General features: G+C 33.5%; 1 protein-coding gene across 1 annotated transcript in view; it reads left to right on the top strand.

Annotated features, from left to right (window-relative positions):
- The window catches only part of cv-2 (crosveinless 2-secreting protein), a 49,922-nt gene that overhangs the window by 13,062 nt on the left and 14,890 nt on the right, over window positions 1-21,970 (top strand). The window contains exons 2-3 of the mRNA XM_013326911.1: window positions 10,500-10,716; window positions 16,611-16,711. Of these exons, the coding sequence (XP_013182365.1) occupies window positions 10,557-10,716; window positions 16,611-16,711 (261 nt within the window). The 5' untranslated portion in view covers window positions 10,500-10,556. The remainder of the gene's footprint in view (window positions 1-10,499; window positions 10,717-16,610; window positions 16,712-21,970) is intronic.

Below are 21,970 nucleotides of genomic sequence, written 5' to 3'. Positions count from 1 at the left end.
GGATTAAATATTTCGTGTTTTTTTTAAAATACCGTCTTACATTTTAGAAAAGTAATTGTATTAGGTTAGTGTTGCAGATTTTTGATTGGTTAAGTCAGACCATTGAACTAAATTTAATATAGATCGAGCTAGCAAAGTTCGTAGTTCTGTTGTCAAAATTAAATTATTATTAATTATATTGAAATATGACAACATTGTCTACTACTATATAAGTCACGTGATGTGCGTGGAAATGGTTTAAGTGATTACTGAGTGGAACAATCAAACGGCTACCCGGAACTTCACCCCGCGTCGCTGCGCCCTTGCCGATCATCGAACTTAACGAGAAATAAAAACCCGATCTCGTTTCGCGTGTCGTAGTGTACAGTTAGCCGTGAAGCATTAAGTAATCGGAGCCGAGCGTCGAGGTAATGTTGCACACGCGTCAAATGTATCCGAGAGTTTTTATTGCGGCCGATCCGCTCCCGGACTGGTATATGCTTGTTATGTCGCCGGTCGCCAGTCGCCGCCTCGAAAGAAATTCTGTGCGACGAGTGGTTTGCCTCACGGCGACCTTGCGCACCGCGTGCGTTCGCGCCGCAGTCGTGAAAGTGGGTGAGTCCGCACTGGAAAAAGAATGTTGAGTTGTAAGCTTTCGACTTTGTATAAAGTTAACTAAGTACGAAAAAGAGGCAGAGATTTAAGTTAGAATATTACTTAGACAAATATAAAGTTCATTAATACCATAATACAGTCTGTTTCAATTTCCCCCAAGTAGATCTTCATCTTTGTAGTTTTATATTTTGTCATCTCATTTAGTTAGTTCAAATTACTATTCTTAACTTCTCTACGTATTTAATTTTAGAGAAGTTTTTAAGTTTTATGACCTGTAACTAATCTTGAGTAATCATTTGGACATAAAAGTTTATTATAATATGTTATCTATTATAGGTTTTTATGGACTATAATATAACGAAAATAAACAAGACGGCCCATTCGAAATGCAGCCCATAATAAGTTTATTGCTGTTAAACGTATATTATATATAATCCTTAAGTCAAATTATTTTTAATCAGTGCCAGACCAGGTGTAAGTGTATTTTTATTTGTTATCGTTAAAAGATCATAAAATCAAATTCACAAACCATATCATAAAAATGCAGTTGTTCATATTAAAGTGGTCATCGAGTTTGAAGAGAGCTGAAACACTTTTTAGGTTATAACATTTTTAATTTGAAAAAAATACACCCGGCTCATCATCAACTCACTATACGTCCCCAACGAGGGGCTCGGAGCCTACCCTATATTAAGGGTGATTAGGCCATAGTCAACCACGCTGGCCCAGTGCGGGTTGGTTGACTTCACACATATCTTTGAATTTCTTCTCAGATATGTTGCAGGTTGCATCACGATGTTTTCCTTCACCGTAAGAACGCGGGATAAATGTACATATGTAAATCGGAAATCGAAAAACACATTGGTACTCGTACATAGCGAGATTCGAACCCAGGACCTGCAGATTGCAAATCATGTGTTTGACCCCTGAGCCACCGACGCTCTTAGCACAACACCCGGCTAAGCACAAGTTATTTAGACGAATTAAAAAATACTCATATTATAACAACAATCATAACAACTTTTATGTCTTTTTTTTCAAGAAAAGTTCGGGAAAATATAATTATAAAATAATAGAAAATTACTCTATGATGTAACGCACACGATATTTCCTTCTCATTTCTTTCTACTTAACACAATACTTATTTCAAGGGTGCTACGGATAATGACATCCGACTCTATAACAGAGTGTTTCCCGTTGGACCGATGAGGCTATCGATCAATCGGTCAGATGGACCGTTGATCCACGAAACGGAAAATACCCTTTTAACAATACCAAATACCCTAGTTTCGAATGTATCATTTCTAAAATCCTGAGAAAGAAAAACACCCGATAGTTGACAGAGATATAAAAAAAAAACCTTACCAAGATACAATTAAGTGTTCATGATAGTTTATGACAAGTTGATAATTAAGGTCCACTTAGTTTAAATTTACGTATCATTTAATCTAGGTGAATGTGTAAATTGTACATCAATACGGACACTTAAAAGTGTCAAACATGTATTCTATATATTCTCGTTAAAAGCATTTTTCTGTTTTTAAAGTTTTTATTGTACACAGCTGTTATTTATTGGTACCAGTACGTTACGTCACGCATTTTTTAAACCCCGCGTAACCACTAAAGTTATAAAGTACCTTAAATTTTGCCGTGTAGTAATTCCGGTAGCTGTTTTTATGTTAATGCCTTTTATTAAATACTTCGTCGCGTTTCGTATTATTACTGTCATTTAAATGGTATTTTAGTTTTATATCTTTCTGATTTTCTGCGAAATTAAAAGACATATAAAACGGTATGATATTTTTGTATTTTGTTGCCTTTTGTTGCCTGATTCGCGTACTCGAAACTCGCGGAGTAGCATACATACTTAAGCGAGTTAGTAGTTCGATATTTTACTATTATTTCAAGGGCTAGAAAAAAATTCTAAGTTCACGGGAAGTACTCTGTAGGTTTTAATTTCCTAGTGAATGTCGAAAATTTGAGACTTGTATCTTTTGATTGGGTTGGCTTAGAAGTTTTATTTTTCACAGCACCTAGCAACCGCAGACCTGAACTCTTGATATAAGTTCCAGCTTGATACCTTCACGTGTTTTTGAGAAAAAGGGTCTTGACAGACAGACGGACAACAACAAAGTGATCCTATAAGGGTTTCGTTTTTTTCCTATGAGGTACGGAACCCTAAAAATGATGTTAAATGTTATATTCCCGGATCTTATGCAAAACTGAGCTTTAGAGATTATTGTTGTTAAAAAGTATATCTTGAAAGAATTTGTTGCAGAAATTGATAAATTTTGGAAATTTTTTTTAAATATAAATAACCTCAATCCATCTTTAGTTTGTTTTATATCACATTAACCGCTGTAGAAGATTATCAAATGCGTAATTAAGTTTACAATTGTGTGACCTTTGATATCACAATTAGTATTTCCATTATCATAATTTCAACAAACTAAGAATCTAATTACTCTTTGTTTTTTGCTTTGTTAACTATTGCCCATTCTATCAGCTTGTTTGTAATAGACAATTTTTTTATTTTAATTAAGATACGACTTCTTTGTTACCAAGACAATAAGGGTTTATTGTCTTTATTTCAATTGATTTAATCATTAGGTATACGCGGGATTACGAGTATGAGTACATTTGTTAAGATAAGACACATCTTCGTTGTTTGTCCATAGATTTTTTCCGTTAAAATATCTGAATTCTCTCGAGTGAATCTACGGCCGATGATATTTATAAATATTTTTTTAAATAATTCGAAAATGTATAAATAATTTTACTCAGTTTTACGTATATAAAGCCGGAAAATGACTTGCAATTAAGTACTGTTTAACCAACGCAAATATATAAGAACAAATTAACACGAAATTACGTGAAAGCGGTAATGAAGTTAAGATGCATTAATAAATTCGAGTTAATTGATTAATGAACAAATATTATTCATAACTTCATTGGAAGTTCGGTAATAAAGGCAACGGTTGTGCAATACATTCGGAGAAGTATTGCGAAGCAATGTTCCCAGTTGAAACAAAGCCTTAGCGACTGCTTAGCGAGGGCTTCCTGGATGACCACCGCGGTAGCTCTTTTTCTTCTAAGAACGCAACTTAAAAAAAATTCAGTCACTTGTTTGACGTCCAACGAGATTGTCCTGTCCAATTTTGATCACGAAAACGCAATGATCCGCACAACAGAACTGCAGCTAAGTGTTAGTTTTGTTTACTATTATATATTATTAATATTAAAAAGATTAAATATATAAAGCATAGTACTATTTGATAAAAATATAACGCTTTCGGATTTTTTTTTCTCCATCTAATTAACTTATTTCATCTTATTTACTTGATCTTAGCACAAGTAGTGATATATTAACATCACAAAGCTTTTAAATGTTTAAGAAAATATTATAATTATATTGAAATCGCAATCATAAAAAAGCATATAATAATATTAACCATGAATACGTTTATGAAATTTTTAGTATAAGTTCGTAGCTTTACTTATATCAAGATTGTCTCCATTCATACCGATTTTTTGACTTCTAAGAAATGAATATAATATTTCAAACATCTAGCTTGTTTGTTGTTTACATTTTGTATATTCTAGGTTGTTGAAATAATTATTTTTAATTGAATAACTAACTACTACAAAACAAATGAATAAATTTATACTATATTAAATAAACGATATACTAAAACTTAAGCAAACTAAAAATTAAACTAAATAATAATAAAAAAATTTAAACATTGTAAGCTGAACAATAATATTTACAATAACAAAAATATTAAAGTCTTATTATATTTTTACATTATATATTTATATTTACATTATATATTTATAAATTCAAATAAATAATTTCATAAACAGTACTAAAAGCTTGTTAAACCTTTCTTATGTGGAGTAATTTATTTTAAAATATGTTACTTTACACCTTAGTAAAGTCTATTTAATATTAAAGGCGCGTAAAGCAATTCAGTGCGAACCGATATTTCTTAATCGCAGCTAACATACAAGATTTTATACAAATCCCCTGTCCAATTTGCAACGTGAGTCGTATATTTAATTCCTTAATTTTAATAAATTGAACTTTTTACATGCAACACGTTTCAACGACAGACGTTGAAGTACTGCGTTCTTTCTTCGTCATTCGAACACCAACATTTATATTCATTTTAACAATGTCTGTCTGGTCGGTCGCGTCTGTACTCGATTTTTATAAAAGTTTTCCTCCATATATTTTATTTATTCAATATGGTTTACCGGCCCTTACATTGTTTTGTGACAGAAATCACCTCACGTACGTTTCATGAGTAATTTAAATCGTTTCTTGCATATATTAAAATGTGTTTTGCTGTCGTTATTTTATGTTGTGGTTACATTGGATGTAATGTTACAAATATGCTTTGTTATTAAAAACTAGCTGTCGCCCGCTACTCCGTTCGCTTGGATATATACAAAAACTTAATTAATGTACCGTATGTGTTCTTTCAAACTATGTTCTATATGTATGCCAAAATGTAATCGAGATCTGTTCAGCCGTTCGAGAGATTACTTCAAACACCCATCCATCCATCCATCCACATCACACCCATCTAAACATTCGCATTTATAATACTAGTAAGTTAAATAAAAAGCAGCTCTTTAAGGCATAAATTTGAAAAAAAAATGAATAAATAGTATCCTATGCCCGTCTCCATGCTCTAAGCTACCTCCTCACCAATTTTCAGCCATATCGCTAAAGCCCTTCTTGAGTTATAAATAGTGTAACTAACACGACTTTCTTTTATATAGATATATGATATATGAAATATAAGTGTTTATCCTAAATGTTATTTTCCCTTTTTAACAAAAAAAGTTAACGTTTCTTTATTTATATGTCCTATTATAGTCTTTAAGAATATCTTACTAATATTATAAATGTGAATGCTTAGCTGGATGGGTGGATGTTTGTTTGAAGGTATCACCGCAACGGCTGAACTGATCTCGCTGAAATCCCTTGTACTAATAAAAACTGTGTTATTGATTTTTTAGTGACCCCAGTAAAATATTACTTACCGTAGGTTTCTTAGATCTCCGTTTAAAACATATTGTCATTTTTGTTTTGTCAGATAATAACAGAGATGATGATACATTTTATACTGAAACTTAAGTTTCAGAAACCAACGGTTATTCATCTTTCTATCTGGTTTATAATGTTTTTTTTGTTTCTATTTTTACCTATATTATCTACTTCGTATGGCTACATTAAATAACTTGACATTTTATTAGTTTGGTGATTACGTAATTTACTATTGATAATTACGAGAAAGGAATCGATTCAAGGTCTTCAAATTAAGAAGGAATCCGATCAAGAGTCTGTTATTGACTAGTTAATTAACTCAATAAAAAATATGTTATCCGGGACGGCGTAAACATCTATTACTAGTTTCATTAAAGTTAGAAAAAAAAAACTTAAGAAAACTTTTAATTTGTGCGCTTCACATCCTGAAAGTTTAACGAACAAGCAACCAATCTGTTGTAATGATTAGGTATTCAAGACTTTTTTTTTGACTTGTCCATATAACGCACACACGTTAATAATACATTAGTAATACTACTGCATTCCATTCGCTAAAATTAATAAGTTAAACGAATCAATTATGTTTTGTATGTTTTTATATTCGTAAACGCATTACCGAGGAGGATCTGTAACCGGAACTAACATTGACAATGGCCCGGGCGCGGGCGAGGCTCTGCCGGCGCCTAGAGCCTTATGCCAGTTTCACACGAAGGCAGAATTCTGAGGCAGAGCAGAAGGCAGTGCAGTACTGTTATTATTTCAACGCACACTTAGGGAGCATCTATGGCTCACGGGTTAAGCACTCAACTTGTAATCCACATGGCGGGATTCGAACCCATGTGGCAATATGTTTTTCGAAAAACATACATTTATCCGACTTTCTGACGGTAAGGGAAAACAGCGTGATGCAACCTGCACATATATGGAAAGAAATTCAAAGATATATGTTATCTTAAGCAACCCGCAGTAGTCCAGCGTGAGTCCACACCTAACATAGGGTAGGCGCCGAGGACCTTAGTGAGGAGGTATAGTGAGCTGATGTTGATGACACTTAGAGGCAAATCAGTACTGTTCTGTTTCTGCTTGTGCCTTCACTAGATGTTCACTCGTGTCCTGCTGCTTACTTCTGCCCGTCTATCCTGCTTCACTCTGTAGCCTTCGTGTGAAAGAGGTATTGCGCGACCGAAAGCTGCGTAAGCGCACCTAATGTGAACCACTTTTTGCGTCTCTCTAATATTATTAATGAATTAATGCTATATATTCACGTACTGCAGGTCAATGTTCTAGAGGAATGCTATAAAAAATGCGTTAAGGACGCCTCGGTGTTTTTTATATTAGAAGCGATATTCAAACGCTCGCGTACTCGTTATGTTTATTTTAAATGCCTGAATTATTTTATCCGCATGAATGTCTGGTTTTTAATCTTAGGTGGGAAGCCATAACTTAGAATTGTAAGAACGATGTATCAATCAAAACTAAAGATAGTTTGATTAGACAGCTTGTTGGCGTTGAAACTTTCGAAATATAGGTTTAAAAGTTTTAAACATGATATCCAAATTATACATATTGTGTTCGTGCCAATCAATCTTAATATTTTTAATTTCACTTGTTCGTTATTGTTTGATTTTTAATTTATTAAAACTGTTCCTATAAATATGTTGACGACTATATCTATATAAAATTACTAATGAACAAAAAAATACAGACGAATTGAGAACCTCCTTTTTGAAGTCGGTTAACAAATAAAGAAAAAAAAATTGTGCGTTGTTTATATTACGTGTAAATAAGGGGATATTAACTACGTGTGTAATAAATATTCAAATAATGTTTTCATTGAGTATATACTTATATATATCACTATATACTCATAGAATAAACATTAAATGTCATATACTAAGATCTCTCGTATGAGTGACGTAAGCAAAGCAACTGCATAAGTGCATACTGACGTATAAACTTATTTGTTATTGATATAAATATTACTATGAACTTTAATCAATAAATACTATGAATTAGTAATACGTAAGTCTTAATATAACTCGGTTTTAGACTCACTACATTAATGGTTTGACGTCAAATGTGTACGGGCAAGGTTCGAGTCATTTTGATTCAAAATAATTTAATATTACGTGTTATAAAATTATATAAAAAAAAATTTCACAGTTTTTTGGAATAAAAAGTTTACGACTGTACTGTTAGGAGGAGGATTCGACACTGTGCCGGTGTACTGGCGCAACTCTAGCCTTACCAAAATGTCGACGTTTATGTCCTCTCACTTCTCATTCTGACAATTCTTTTTGTCTTAATTCTAATTAATAATGTCTAAAAGTATGTACTTCTTTTTGTGAAAAGATTTAAGAAACTTTTAAAGCAGCAATTCGTATTTGTATTTATATAAAATCACTTTGAATTTCATACTTGGTTTGGAATGTTTGTGTTCAGTGTACTAGCTAGAATAGAATAGTACATGTGTGTGTGTCACATCGTCCTCCGATAACGATCGATTAGGCGCTGAGAATTTATAGGCCGACGACAAAGATGTCTGTCCTCTTTGTTGATTTCCTACAGTTGATGTCATCGGTCAAGTACTGGAAGATTTGGTCTATGACGAAATCTTCTATTTATTGTTGTTCATTTCAAATTTTTCTTATGACTGTTTCTACTAATAAATATCTGGTTTATGTTTTGTTTTTCAATCAATACAACTGTTAAGTTGATTCGGGTATCTACAGTGAAACTTAGTAAGCACTCTTTTTTTAATCAGAGATATAACTAGCGTCTTTTTTTCTCTTATTGGCATAATGATATGTACTTATGTTTGATATAAACAGAAATACATATAGACATCAAATGTTGAAAGACATCGTTGCGGCAGCGCGTTTTTCCGAACCAAATTTGTTTTGTATTAAGTCTTTAGCACCGTTTCTAAAGTTTCGAGTTTAAAAGTTAAATTGATTAAATGTCAGAGTTTGATTATAGGCTTTTAAAATTCATTATGTTCCAAGAAATGTTAACTATAATTGTTAGATGCAGTATGTGTTGGAGAGTCTCCAAGCTGCCCCTACCATATCCTGTTCCATCAATCAGCTTCGTATCTGGGTCGTTCGTGCAAAAACGTTGTAAATAAATTACTTATCACTCGGTAATTTGAAGTACATTGACTCTTTCACGTCACGCACGACACTCCAAGGTTTTTTTTTTATTGAATTATTGTTTATGCAATATAAGTGATTAAACGATAAAAGGCCGAGTGGAATTTATCTCAGTATTATGTATATGTTCACGTCATATCAATTGACTATGTACGTTATTTGTGTGAGGTACTCAAATGTGTATATTATAAATTAATCCAAAAACATTATGTTATAAACTAAAGGTTATAGGTTAATGAAAATTAATGTCACCAAAAATTGACACTTTACACTTAAATTAGTATGGCTCAGCCGAGTTGATTGGAAAATCCCTTTTTCAAATTGTGACTTAAACAAGGAACTATACTTATTTTATTGTTTTCGTAATATAACTAATCGTTTACGTAAGAATATAAGTGACTAAAGAAGAATCATGTTTGCATTATGCGTGTTTCAACGTATTTGTCGCGTGTCGCGACCGAGGTAAACGGCTTACGGCCAGTGAAGGCGCGGACCATTTCCATTCGGTGAATCACAACAAACAAAGGTTAAAAACACTCTTTCTGTTAGGACTTAATAATTTTAAAATATTTATAACTACTTATACTACTCTGGTTCTATAAAGTCTTAACCGACTTTGATTAAAAGGAATTGGTCGTTTTAGACGTAATTTACGTCTAAAGCAATTAACTTTACCTTAGTATATGAACTTACATATAGTGAGTCAAAGTAAACCTAAAGATCTCACTTATTATTTTTTCTGAGCACGAATTTAAATTGTTTCTTATTTGTAAGAGAAGTTTTGCAGGAATCGATATAATCGATTATTTATTTTATAGAACATTTATCAGATAGAAATCGATAAAGACATGACGTAAAGATTCTCGTATTTTATTAATGTTTTATTTGAAACTTAGCAAAACTAAATAATGATATTATAATAAAGACCAATTAAAATTTTTTAGAAGGTTGAATTAATTTTAAGTTAAAAAATAGATCAAAAGTGAATTATTTGAGCAAATTAATTCAATTTTGATACTTGTTGATGAATTTCGATCAGGTAAAACCGGGTCATTATGTTGTGAAATAATTTAACTTCATGATTAACCGCCATGTTGAATTAGATCAGATTAAGCAATGTTTTATCAAGCAAGTAGCGTTAATTTAAGGTTATAGTTGTCAAAGTAGGTGTTAAGTGTTAAGAAATACAACTACTGATTAGTTTAAAAGCTTTGGTATATTTTATACGTTAACTAGCTGTCACCCGCGACTCCGTCCGCGCGGGATTAAAAATAGATGTTGGCCGATTCTCAGACCTACTCAATATGCTCACAAAATTTCACGAGAATCGGTCAAGTCGTTTCGGAGGAGTATGAGAACGAAAATTGTGACACGAGAATTTTATATATAAGATATCTAGCTCAATGACCTTAGTACAGGATGACATTGTGACAACCTGTGGCCTATAAGTGACATTGAATTTACATATATCCGATTTTTCAGTTTGAGGAAACATTTTATTTATATTCTTCTCTCAAGTTAAATGGGGTTAACTAAACCCCTAACACACGGGCTCGGGTTACGGACATTTTCGCTTCTGGATTTCTAAATTTATTAAAAATTGAACAAGAGTTCTTATATGGCATTAGTGGCCTGTTGCAGGGCTAGTTAGTTCTATAGTCGTAATAGCAGTTTAATGAGGGTGTGTATTTTGTCAGGTATCGCGCAGAGAGGACGCGGCGCGGGGGTGTGATGGTCGCGGGGGCCTAACGACCATGCGAGGCCCGCGCCGCGCGCTCGCCCCGCCCGCCGCGCTTGCCGCCCGCGCCCTGCCACCGCTCCTGCCGCCCCTCCTGCCTCCGCTTCTACCGCTGCTGTTGCTGCTACCACTCCTGCTTACACACCACCTCGCCACAGCTGACAACGGTCTCATCAGTGAGTGTCAATTTAATTAACTTCATCTATTAGCATACAAGAATAGTGTTTCGAATCTCTAAATTCTCCTCTCCTCTAAGCATATTTTCCTGTTAATATACCGATGATTAAAACCCTCTTAAGTTTCTGTAGTAAAATTTTAAAACTGTTGATTTTAATTTACACGCAGTGATCATTAATTTCAAGTCCTTTCCGTATAATTTTACAACATGCGTACCATATATCAGTTGTCTATGACATGTTCTAATCTCTCGAAATGTATGAAAATAACAAATTGCTCGGTGTGATTGGCAATTACTGCAGTGACTAGAGCTGGCAGAACAGATCGTTACAGACGAATGAGCGACATGTGATCTATGCGAGGTACGAGAGTCGCCAGTCTCAGACCCGCTTGCGCAACAATATGCCCAACACACCTTGACTGTATGCTCACCAACAATATCTCATTTAGACGGACAGTATAATTTTATATTAGATTTCTGTGATATATATTTTTTCTCGTTAAATTTCCAATAGAAAATAAGATTTACAGAAGATAGTCTAGCTATTTAGAGACACCTACACCGAGGCTTACCTACAAATTTTAAAACTATTTATAAGCATGATTTTGCAATTCCGTCGAATTTTAATAGATTTCTTACCGATTCAATGTGGAGAACAAATTGAGAAATATTATTATAACTGTATTATGGATTAAAGAACGAAAGGAGAAGATAAAAACCAGTTTTATTTAAGCAGGATTGACATGATTTCAAAACCGGTCGTAATTATCTTTTAGTCCTGAATTTCGTTGTGAACATGGCCATAAGATAGCATTGCAACAACCGGTAACTGTTCCTGGCGGGTTGGTGTGAAATTGTACACCTTATATTTAAATGATGGATAAAACATCGTGATTATTTTTGAAGTAAACTTGGTGCGACGTAATGTTACTTTCTTTTGCAATCTCTTCGGTTTCACTCGGGGAATGCATTGCTTTGAATATTTATGTTGCGTGTGGATCTTATACATTAAAAAAAAAACAAAACAAATGCTAACTTTTTAGTAATCTAGTGTATTTCAAGTAAACTCTCTTAACATACCATTAACTTATTTCAACGGCCCAAACGCTCAAACGGGAGAAAATGCAGAAGAGAATTCCTTGTTCCTTTTAGATATATTTCAGAACGAGTAATTTGTAGATTTTCACCAAAATAGAGAATGTTTTGTGCATATTGTTTTCAACACATCACATGTTTGCAACGACATAATTTTTATTACAATTTTTGCATTACTTTAACTTAGACTTTGCAACTTTCCCCTTTTTTTTCGTGCCCTTCTCTGTTGATTAACGGCAAATCTATGGGTAGCGATCACTTCACTCTTTTGGCAAATTCCGGTGGAAGAAGCCGCTAGACTCGGCTCGGCATTGCGGCTCAGTCGTCACCTTAAACTATAAAAAACCGCAAAGCTGAGTTTAATTACTTATTTATAAAATAAAATCTGTCTTTGTTAATATAGTGTCGGCGACATCCTTCATTGCAAAACGAGACAATATTTATTCACTTGTACTCTTGAATGTACAAACATTGTAAGGGTTTGTTGGTTCCTTGTAAGTAAATAATGAACGTTACAAGTGTTTCTGTAGGGTCTGTACAGACATATTTAAATAATTACTTGAACCGCAACAAACCATGGCTCTTCACTCTTAAACGGCAAACACTTATCTTGTGTTAATATTAAATTTAAACAAATGACACAGCATATTAGTTATCAGTAGTGAATGCAATTTATTGCAAGATGCAATTTTTAAATTAAGAACATCTAAACATGTGACTTCTAAATAACGGTCCGCAGTTATTTTTTGTCTATGATCCTCTCAGCAGACCATTGTAATTTAATTTAGATTAAAAACTTTATGCTATTGATGTGGGCGTTATATGTTCCGGGATTTTATAAGAAAAGTTTTGTTTTGGATCAGATGACATTGCAAAACGGCTGGCTGTATGAGTCTCGACCAAATTCGGCATAAATGTAAAACATAGTCTGGAAGACATAGGTATATATATTTTTTTAATTCCGCGCGGACGGAGTCGCGGGCGACATAGACTATATTGATAAAAATAAAAAGATTCTGGCAGGGAACAACGTTAGCAAAAAAAGCTTGTATCTGATAAAAGACAAAAAATAAAGTTTATATCTACAAATAAAATAAAAAGTGACCTTAATTTGGTTACTTAAAACCCCCATTTACAACAAGGATGTCGATAACCTTAAGGTTTTTATTAATTCAGTGTTATTGAAGTCGTAAATTCGGGCCAAGTAGTATTTAAATCTTTTATATAAGTTATATATATGTATATAACATGCCAAACATATTTATGTATGTGAGTCAATTCCGTAACATCGCCAAATATATAATTTGTTGACTTACAATTCGGAGATACAATAATTTATTCAACAGCCTTGAAAACCGCTCGTTGCTATGAGATATGGCTATTATGAAATGTAAATATTTTGTGTCAAATCAATGTGAAAATAGAAAAGAAATATTTATTTTCTAAAATTGTCATATGTTAAAGGATCATAATATGAAGGTAGTTTTTCGTTACTTATAAAAGACAAACTGTCGCCCGTGATTCGGTCCGCGTGGAATAAAAAAAAACTTAATTTACCCTATGTGCTCTACATCTATGACAAATTTCAGCGAGATCCATAAATCCATTCTGGAGTTCATCATCAGTTATCATCTTATAGTGAGATACGTCCCCACTGAGGGTCTCAGAGCCAACACTAATTTAGGGGTGACAAGGCTATCGTCATAGTCCTGGATTAACCTTCTAACAAACATCCATCCATGTATATCCATCTTTACAACCAAATATTCGTCATCTTACTTTAAGATTAAATTTATGTTATAGTAAAAGGATGTTTTTAACATATTATAACAAATAACCTGAACCAAACGTGGCAAACGAGAAAGTGATCACTTAAATTGGGTAAAATTACAAAGTGATAGCTGCCTAAAGATATCCGCATTATATCGCAATACGTCGTTTACCTTAAATCGACAGATTTAGTGTAAAAAAAAATAAGAATAAAGAATTATCAATTAAATGGAAATTTTTAAAGATTCTCGCACATTTACAAGCCTATAAAATACATAAAAATATTCCAAAGTATTCCATGTATTATTATTATAAGTTATAATATGCATTATTAACATAAAAACATGTGGTGTGGTCGGACTGTGTTGCGATAGTGAATAGTGGATATATGCAAATCGCGAATCTGACGCGCAAACATCAATTAGAGAAATATTTACGCGGGAGTCAGCAAAGCAACGACGGCGCGGCGCCCGAAACAGCTATGTACATACGTAATAAGAATGCGGATCCGTGGCTCAATCTGAATCAAGGTAAAAATGTGATCCGCGACACGCGGGGACGTTGGTCGGATGCCGTCTTTTAGAACAGAATCGCATGCGCCTGCGCAACTCGCGAAATAGCTCACGTGATTATATACTTTTTGATTGTTTGTTAACTTGAAACAACTTATAATACAAGTAAAATAAATTTGTCTGACATAAGAATGGTTGGATTAAGCTAGTTTTAAAGCAAAGGCATGGTTATGTTTCTAAACTCTTCATATGGGAATTTAGAAATTTATAGTAGTTCTTTTAGTGGATGTTAAGTTTACGTTATAAGTAAGTTTATATAAATGGATATTTTCAATGATAGAAGCAACTTTGTAACGCAGTAAACTTTACTTTCTATGATGCTCAAGTTTGATTCAAAATCAGAGAAAAATTCGAATACAATTTTCAAACATAAATATTTATTTTGCACCTGTCACATTTTGTGTGATTATCACGAGCAGGGAAAGTTGTCTTTATGACTTATCAGTTTTCCCTTTTTATTAGATTTGTAAAAGACCAGCTGTCATCCGCGACTCCGTCCACGGGGAAAAAAATAAATTTATTTAGTTGTCAATGTGTTCTTCTAGGCAATTTTTTACATGTACGCCAAATTTCAACGAGAACCATGCAGCCGTTTCGAAGCTACCTTCCAACATCCAGCCAACTATCCATCTAAACATTCGCATTAATCTCGTGTCATTTGTGTAATCCAATTTATTGTTTAATTACCTTTGTTTGTTATGAAAAGTAAAATGCGTTTAAATCTGTGGCATAATAACATTATAAGACATTGAGGTTAAAGGAAAAGTTGTTGAATAAAAAAACCTCTTTGCAAAGTAATGTAAATTACCAAATAATCTGGCACTTTTTATTCCTCTATTAACATTAGAAATAGTTTTTAGAATGTTTGATAAAGTTGATCTTTTGGTTCCCTTATAAACAAGTAAAAATCTAAGGTTTATAAAAATCTTCGAGAAAATATAAACGCATTTATTAATTACTAACATTTTAAAAGGAATAATCAAGATTTTATTTCCGGGTTCAAATCCGGGTTGAGTTCTATTGTTCCAAGTATAAGTTATAAAGATATTTATATTTAAAACAAATTAATTTTTCAAATTTATCTGCATGACATTACCGACGTCAATTCAAATTAATCATCATTAAAAGGAAGTATTTTTTGTAGGTGATTATAATTTCACAGAAGGCTGTAGATAAGAAAGTTGCTGCCATAATGATGTATTCATATATTTGATTGAATTCGTGACGATATTTGTAGTATTGACTAGCTGTCGCCCGCGATTCCGTCCGCGCGGAATTAAAAAGAAAATTATTTAGTCATCTATCTGTTCTTCCGGATTATGTTCTACATCTACGGCAAAATTTCAGCAAGATCCATTCAGCCGTTCTGTAAATATCTTCAAACAAACATCTGTCCATCCATCCATTCATCTAGACATTCAGATTTATAATATTAGTAAGATTATTAATTCTTGTAGAAGGGGTTGTAATTTAAATATTATGAAATTTATATTTAAGTGGTATAAATATGTTTAAGTGGTCAATCAAAATGTTATTCCAACTTATTTATGACCCTAAAGATAATTATAATTATTTTAATTAACAATGTTATTTTTGCAATTGCAAGGATTGGATCTAAAGAGATGATTTTCGTAATTTTTCCGCTAATATCACGATGACTCACCGCTCCGAATGTTATGAATAAATGTTGTTACTTTAGGTAAATAAAATATTTTTAGCTCATCATATTATTATAGTTATAGAGCAGCTTTTTATAACTTTTTAATAGATATATAGCTATAGCTAGATTGTTGTCATAATAGTGGAGAGGAATGCAAAGGCGTGGTCTTTCCTAGGTCAAGATTAATGTAAGATTATAAACAGATATGGTTAAACAAATACCATACCATACCATAGCATACCATTTCCTTAAAGGCCGGCAACGCATCTGCAGTTCCTCTGGTGTTGCAGATCTCCATGCGTGTCGTTGATCGCCTTGGTGTTCATGCCGCTCGTTTACCCCTTCTCTTAAAAAAAAATATGTTAACTGTCTGCAATTTTTACCATTTCTATAAAGTTTTATGTTAAAAGTTAAGTTTACTGTGATTATTCCTAACAGATAATTAAAGTAACAGCTCATTCATTAACCCTGGGTTTCCGACATCAAAATCTCTATGTAAACCAAATCGTCATCCCTGTTTTGTCTTTGATAAAACAGAGATAACAATATGTTTTAAGCGGAGAATTTGGTTTCAGAAGCCTACAGTAATCAATCTATAGACTTGTAATATGAATGAATCTAGCCGTGGATATTTTCTTCCATGATTTCCTGTAGGAAGGATATATCTTAAATGACTACCGATTTTGAAGAAGGTTTTTATTCGTTCGCATTCTTTCCTGGCTTTGTCATGTTTTTGTTATTTATTATAAAATTATTATATTTTATTATTTATTAAATATTGTAATATCATTTCAGAAGGTCAGCGCGCGCCGTGCTCCAACGAGGGCGAGGCGGTGCGGCTGCAGGACTCGCGGCTCGAACACGAGTGGAGCAGCTGCTTCCGTTGCATTTGTAAGGTATGGTTTCAAATACTAACTAAGTTAAGGCAGCAACACACCTTCAGTTTTATCTGTTTAGTCGGATATTTCAGATTAATCAGCTCTCAGTTTTTCCTACACATGAATGTTTAACTGAACAGTCTATTTTCAGACAATATTAGTTGGAATCATTTGGAGCGAATGGCGTGCTTTTGTTACTAAGTTAAGTGTCAGATCGATTAGTCAGGGGACTTAAGCGTTGATTTTTTAATAGGGCTAGTGTTGCGCTGATACAAAGGTACAATGTCGGAGTTTCATCCTAACACTATTTAGTTAAAGAAATTATGAAAATTTAATTTCATTCGGGCTTAAAACAATTTCTAGAGTCATTAAATTGTCCCGACTCATCAAAAACAGCACTGGCGGCTAGTATAATTCGCTTGGTTTTATTTTATTTTTGTAATGTATTACAAACGCGGTCTGAGTTGACCATTATGTTATTGTGTCTTTAGTTACATTACAAAGGCCTTATGGACGATTGATGTTTTATTTATCACATTGTCCACAGACGCTGGGCAATGCTAACACCACTCATAATCGTCTCTTGGTTGTATTTAAAAGACGTTTGTATGCCCACAAGGTGGTCACTGTCACTAAATCAATTTATCACGCGCCAAGTTTAGAATAATAATGTTTTAGTACCGGCCGCGACAGGCTCACACCTAGACAATAACTAGTAATTTGATTAGTGGCCTTGCGCGCTTCTGGGAATTCCGAGAGATCTCATTTTTCATATATAATTTACGACTTTTTTACCGATTGTCTAATAATTTGGTGATGACTCGGAACTTTACTGGTTATGATAATGTACTGATAGTGATAGCTGTTAAGAAATACTTTAAATAGTAATTTCTGAATTAAGGTTTTTATATAAAATGGAATATTTCGCTTGACTCTATTACGGTATAAACATCTCGCGTTTCTCCATAGCAACAAATTTTAATGGATTTATATAAACTGATGATTATCTAAGTATATTGATAATTAAACAAGAACCAATTCAAGTGCTAATTACGTACACGAAATGCATTTTTATCGGCCAGTATAACACAAAAAATTGAATAAATTGTATTCCTTTATAATTTGGTTCTCTATAACGAAGTAATCGTACGTTACGTAACACATTAATATTTTAAATCGGTACAGAGGATTGTTAACGGAACTCGAGGCGAGGACGGATGTGAAAGTGACCGGTGCGAAACATAAACAAAACAAAATCAACACGAGCCTCCGTTACTTGTACGTGTAATTGTAACGAGAAATTGACTTATCGTAAATATAAAAACAATCAACATTAATTTATTTTATCATCGAGCTTTACTTAATAAACATACAGACGAATTGACAACCATTTTTAGGTCGGTTAAAAACTTTTTGTAAACATTATAATTATAAATATCATAAAATTAGTACACCTTAAACTCGTTAAGTATTGAAGAAGTTAAGCAGTTGTTGCAAAATAGCTATAATATTTATTAAACTGTAATTCAGTAGTGTAGTAACTAAGTTCTAACTTATTATTAATGAACGTTGAATTAATTGATTTGCTACGAAGACATCAACAGATGGGCGGCGACAAGACGGCGTCGCACGCGCAGGCGCCGCAGCGAAAAAACTTCCAATGCGGAACCTTCCTACCACGCTTAGAACAACTCGCATTCCATTATTATTTCATCGTTCTCTGTATCCTCTATCTATATTCTTTTTCTTTGCAATCTTTAATTTATTCTCGGACGTGCGCTGATAGCAGCCGGATCGTAAAATAAGACATATTAAATACTTTATATGTGCACATTCGGGCCGAACACGTATGTAAGGTTGTGCACCTTAGTACATATGTGTGTGGTATTTCCCAGCCAATCTCACCTGGTCGGATGACTTGCGCGGAATTCGAAAGCCCATAGCGAGATTTATCGCTTATTCTGTATTAAAATATACATTTGCTTACCTAATGGTCTTTTTTGTCGCGTGCGACATAACATAGATGAGTTGTGTTACCGTTGATGGAATTTTTATGATTTATTAATTTGCGTGATGGTCATTTAGTTGAGATTATGTTAATTAATATTAGAGACATCTATTGAGTGAATTAAACATTAATGTATTTAGGTTAAGGTAAAGTTTTCTTTATTAAATGTGCGAGTACTGTAGCAGTGAACAGGCGGTTAAGCGCCGTCGCGACGGAGGGTGCCGTTTGGCTTTTTATACCATCAGATAATATCTTAGTGCTCCCGCGCACCGCTTACTTTAATGAGCCGTGCCATTTATCGACTGTGCAATTCGCTGGCATAAACTGTTTGTGTTGACTTGCGTTTTATACGCTTTCTCGTCCTTACAACACCAACATCAATGGTATCACTTAATAAATTTGTTAGTTTTAAGTTTCCTACTTCAGAGCAGTACTGTACAAAACGCAATTTTTATATTTTATAGAATAGAAAAATCGATAAAGATTATTAATACCAACCTAAAATACTTGAAACAATAGACTTCATATCATTTAATATATTAATTCTCTAGTACAAACGATATGTTAGGAGGGCAGGAAACATTTGCATATCTGTTGTTATGTTTGCTTTCTAATTTTGCATCGTCGTTGGCTGCATACGGAGGCAATGTGATACAAGAAGCTATTTTTGTCTCGGCCGTACAGTCTATTAATAATCCATAAATTGTACTTTATAAAGTAAATTGCTGGGTCAAGTACCCATAATGATCGCACAGCGGCCCCGGCGTGCGACAACAGCCTGCCACTCTTTGTATATTTTATAATGTCATTTGTCACAAGTAATATATTTTATAGATACGTTTTGGTATATAATTTAACGTAAATTACATTAAATTTGTACTTTGAAAAATTCATTTTCACACTTGACCGAATTCAGGTGACTAAATTATAAGGGTGTGTAGCCTAAAATTTCGTATAGCTTTTATAGACTGTAGAGAAAGCTATGGGAAAAGTCAACATGGATAGCGGTACGGGTAGTGGTAGCGGGTAGCGTCGCGGATAGCGGTAGGAGGAGCGGGAAAGCGCAGGTGTCGCCGAGGCCTTGCCGGCAACGCGCGAGGTATGCGGTCGCACCGGTTCTCCTAGCAACGTGTATTTTTTACATCGCCACACATCATAGATATTGTTCATGTGTTTTGCTATCTTGCAAAAAATGTTAAGAATTTCAGTAATCGACGAGTTCACGTGTTAATTTCGCACCTCGGAATCAATACAGGTATATATAAGATTGGCTTTTTGCATCTAGAGTCAAATGATTCTTTAGTAAAAATTTGGTTTAATGTTTTTCATTAAAAAAATCTTTAATGAACTATTTTGGTGCTCTGGGGTATTGGAACTGTGTGGGTCCTCAGTTGTTACAGTTACAGGGCTTGTAAAAAATAAGAAACGTTTTCTTTTATTGCATTAAATTCGATGACTTCAATTTTATCTTTATAGTGTTTTATTACTTCTGTCTACAAACTTAAAACAACTATATATTTCTTAAAACCTCCAGTTTAAGTAAAATCTTTTCACACCTTATATGGTTCAGTACTAAAGTAACGACTGGCATTTCTGTTTATCTCGATCGTAATAGTAAATAACAAATCTTACATTTGACATTATTAATTTTACTGCATATTAAACATCCGCATTATATTCGTTTGATAAATATTAAAATGAAATTAATTTGTCTCAAAGCTTTCAGTTGTCGACGATTATTTTGCAGTAATAATTTGTATTTTATTCATGTACCAAAAAAAGTACCAGGTATGCATAACAAGTAAGGTGTAATAAGCTATGTTAATAACGGATGAGGCGTGGAATAAAAAATGTATAGAAGCGAGGCGCATCGCAACGGCCATCTGCCCACAGTCGACCTTGCGTCCCCAACCTATACAAGCCTAGATAAAATTACAAACAGTAAATCTTAAAATGACTTTCGACGAAGCGACGTGTATAAAAACATGTCAAACTGTTTTTCTATTTGGAAAAACAGAGACAGTGGAATTTTACGGTTCGTCTTAACATTATACGGAACGAATAAAATTAAATCACTCTCTTTTTTTACACCAACAGTGTGAGTACACTCCATCTAATAATATCCGCTTATTTTAAGAGTACTCGTACGAGTACGTATAATTAGCGCCGATGTACCAGGAGAATAGCTATATTACCAGCTGATTAACAATTTCTATTTTAATTTTGATCCCGGCTTTGATAATTTCTTTTCGTTCAAATAAACTATTGGCGGATTCCAGCACGCTGATAGTTCAAGGCGATGTATTAAAATGGTTCGTCCACAATTTTCCCTCCCAAATCGCAATTGTCCAATAATATTAGCAATAATCTTACACGTGCCGCATTCCGTCAAACATTGATTCTTATAATTTGAGAAACATGTCTCTATTTGTGGCAAATTTAGTTAAAAAAAACCGAACAAACGACCTCGCTTAGACGTTAAATTCCGATGCGCAAACTTGATTTACGACCGAGTGACTTGCGAAAGCTTGCGTAGTCCAGTTGGCTTTGCGATGCCTCGTTTAGATAGTAACCGGCGAGAGTGAACAAGACAGTACTACTAGTTGTGATTTTTACATAGTTACAGAGCTACGTACTAAAAATAGTCAAATGTAAACTTTCCAAGAATATTTATAACGTACTCTTGAAATTGACGAAAGTCTTTTCTCAGGAGTGTCGTTTCGATCTTGCAGAAAATTTTAAACATATACATTTTAAAATTTTATTAACTGTTTTGACAATTTTACAGATAGAGTTGTCAGTTCTTCATTGTAATTTTTTTAACACATTACGTTATGTAATTACCAAAGAATGTTAATTAAGAATCCGTGTATTCTCTTTGTGTTTTTATGATGAAATTCCAACATGACTTCCAAGGATAGCATAACAAAATAACGAGATATACTAATCCACAAACTTACTAAAATGTTGCTTAATTTTCCGGTATAACTTCGGTCCACAATAATAAAATGTAATCGTTATACAAACTTTTGTATTTAATTTTGGTAATTAAGTGAATTGTATCTTTGAATTCTTAAACATAGTTAATGAAATTTTAATACTAAAATCAACTTATCTCTTTTATCAAAACAATAAAAATAAAAGGTTAAATAAAATAACGAATTTAGTGTAACATTTTAAAAGTCTTGGGGTATCCAAATTGCAATGTGGCAATGGCATTCGGAATATCTTCATAGAGCAGGTAGAAGCGATACGACTCGTCCCCTCGC

Source organism: Papilio xuthus, unplaced genomic scaffold, assembly GCF_000836235.2.
Source record: "Papilio xuthus unplaced genomic scaffold, Pxut_1.1 DF828780.1, whole genome shotgun sequence".
Classification (NCBI taxonomy): Eukaryota; Metazoa; Arthropoda; class Insecta; order Lepidoptera; family Papilionidae; genus Papilio; species Papilio xuthus.
The sequence above is the reverse complement of the archived record's forward strand: the minus strand, read 5'-3'. Positions and strand labels throughout refer to the sequence as shown.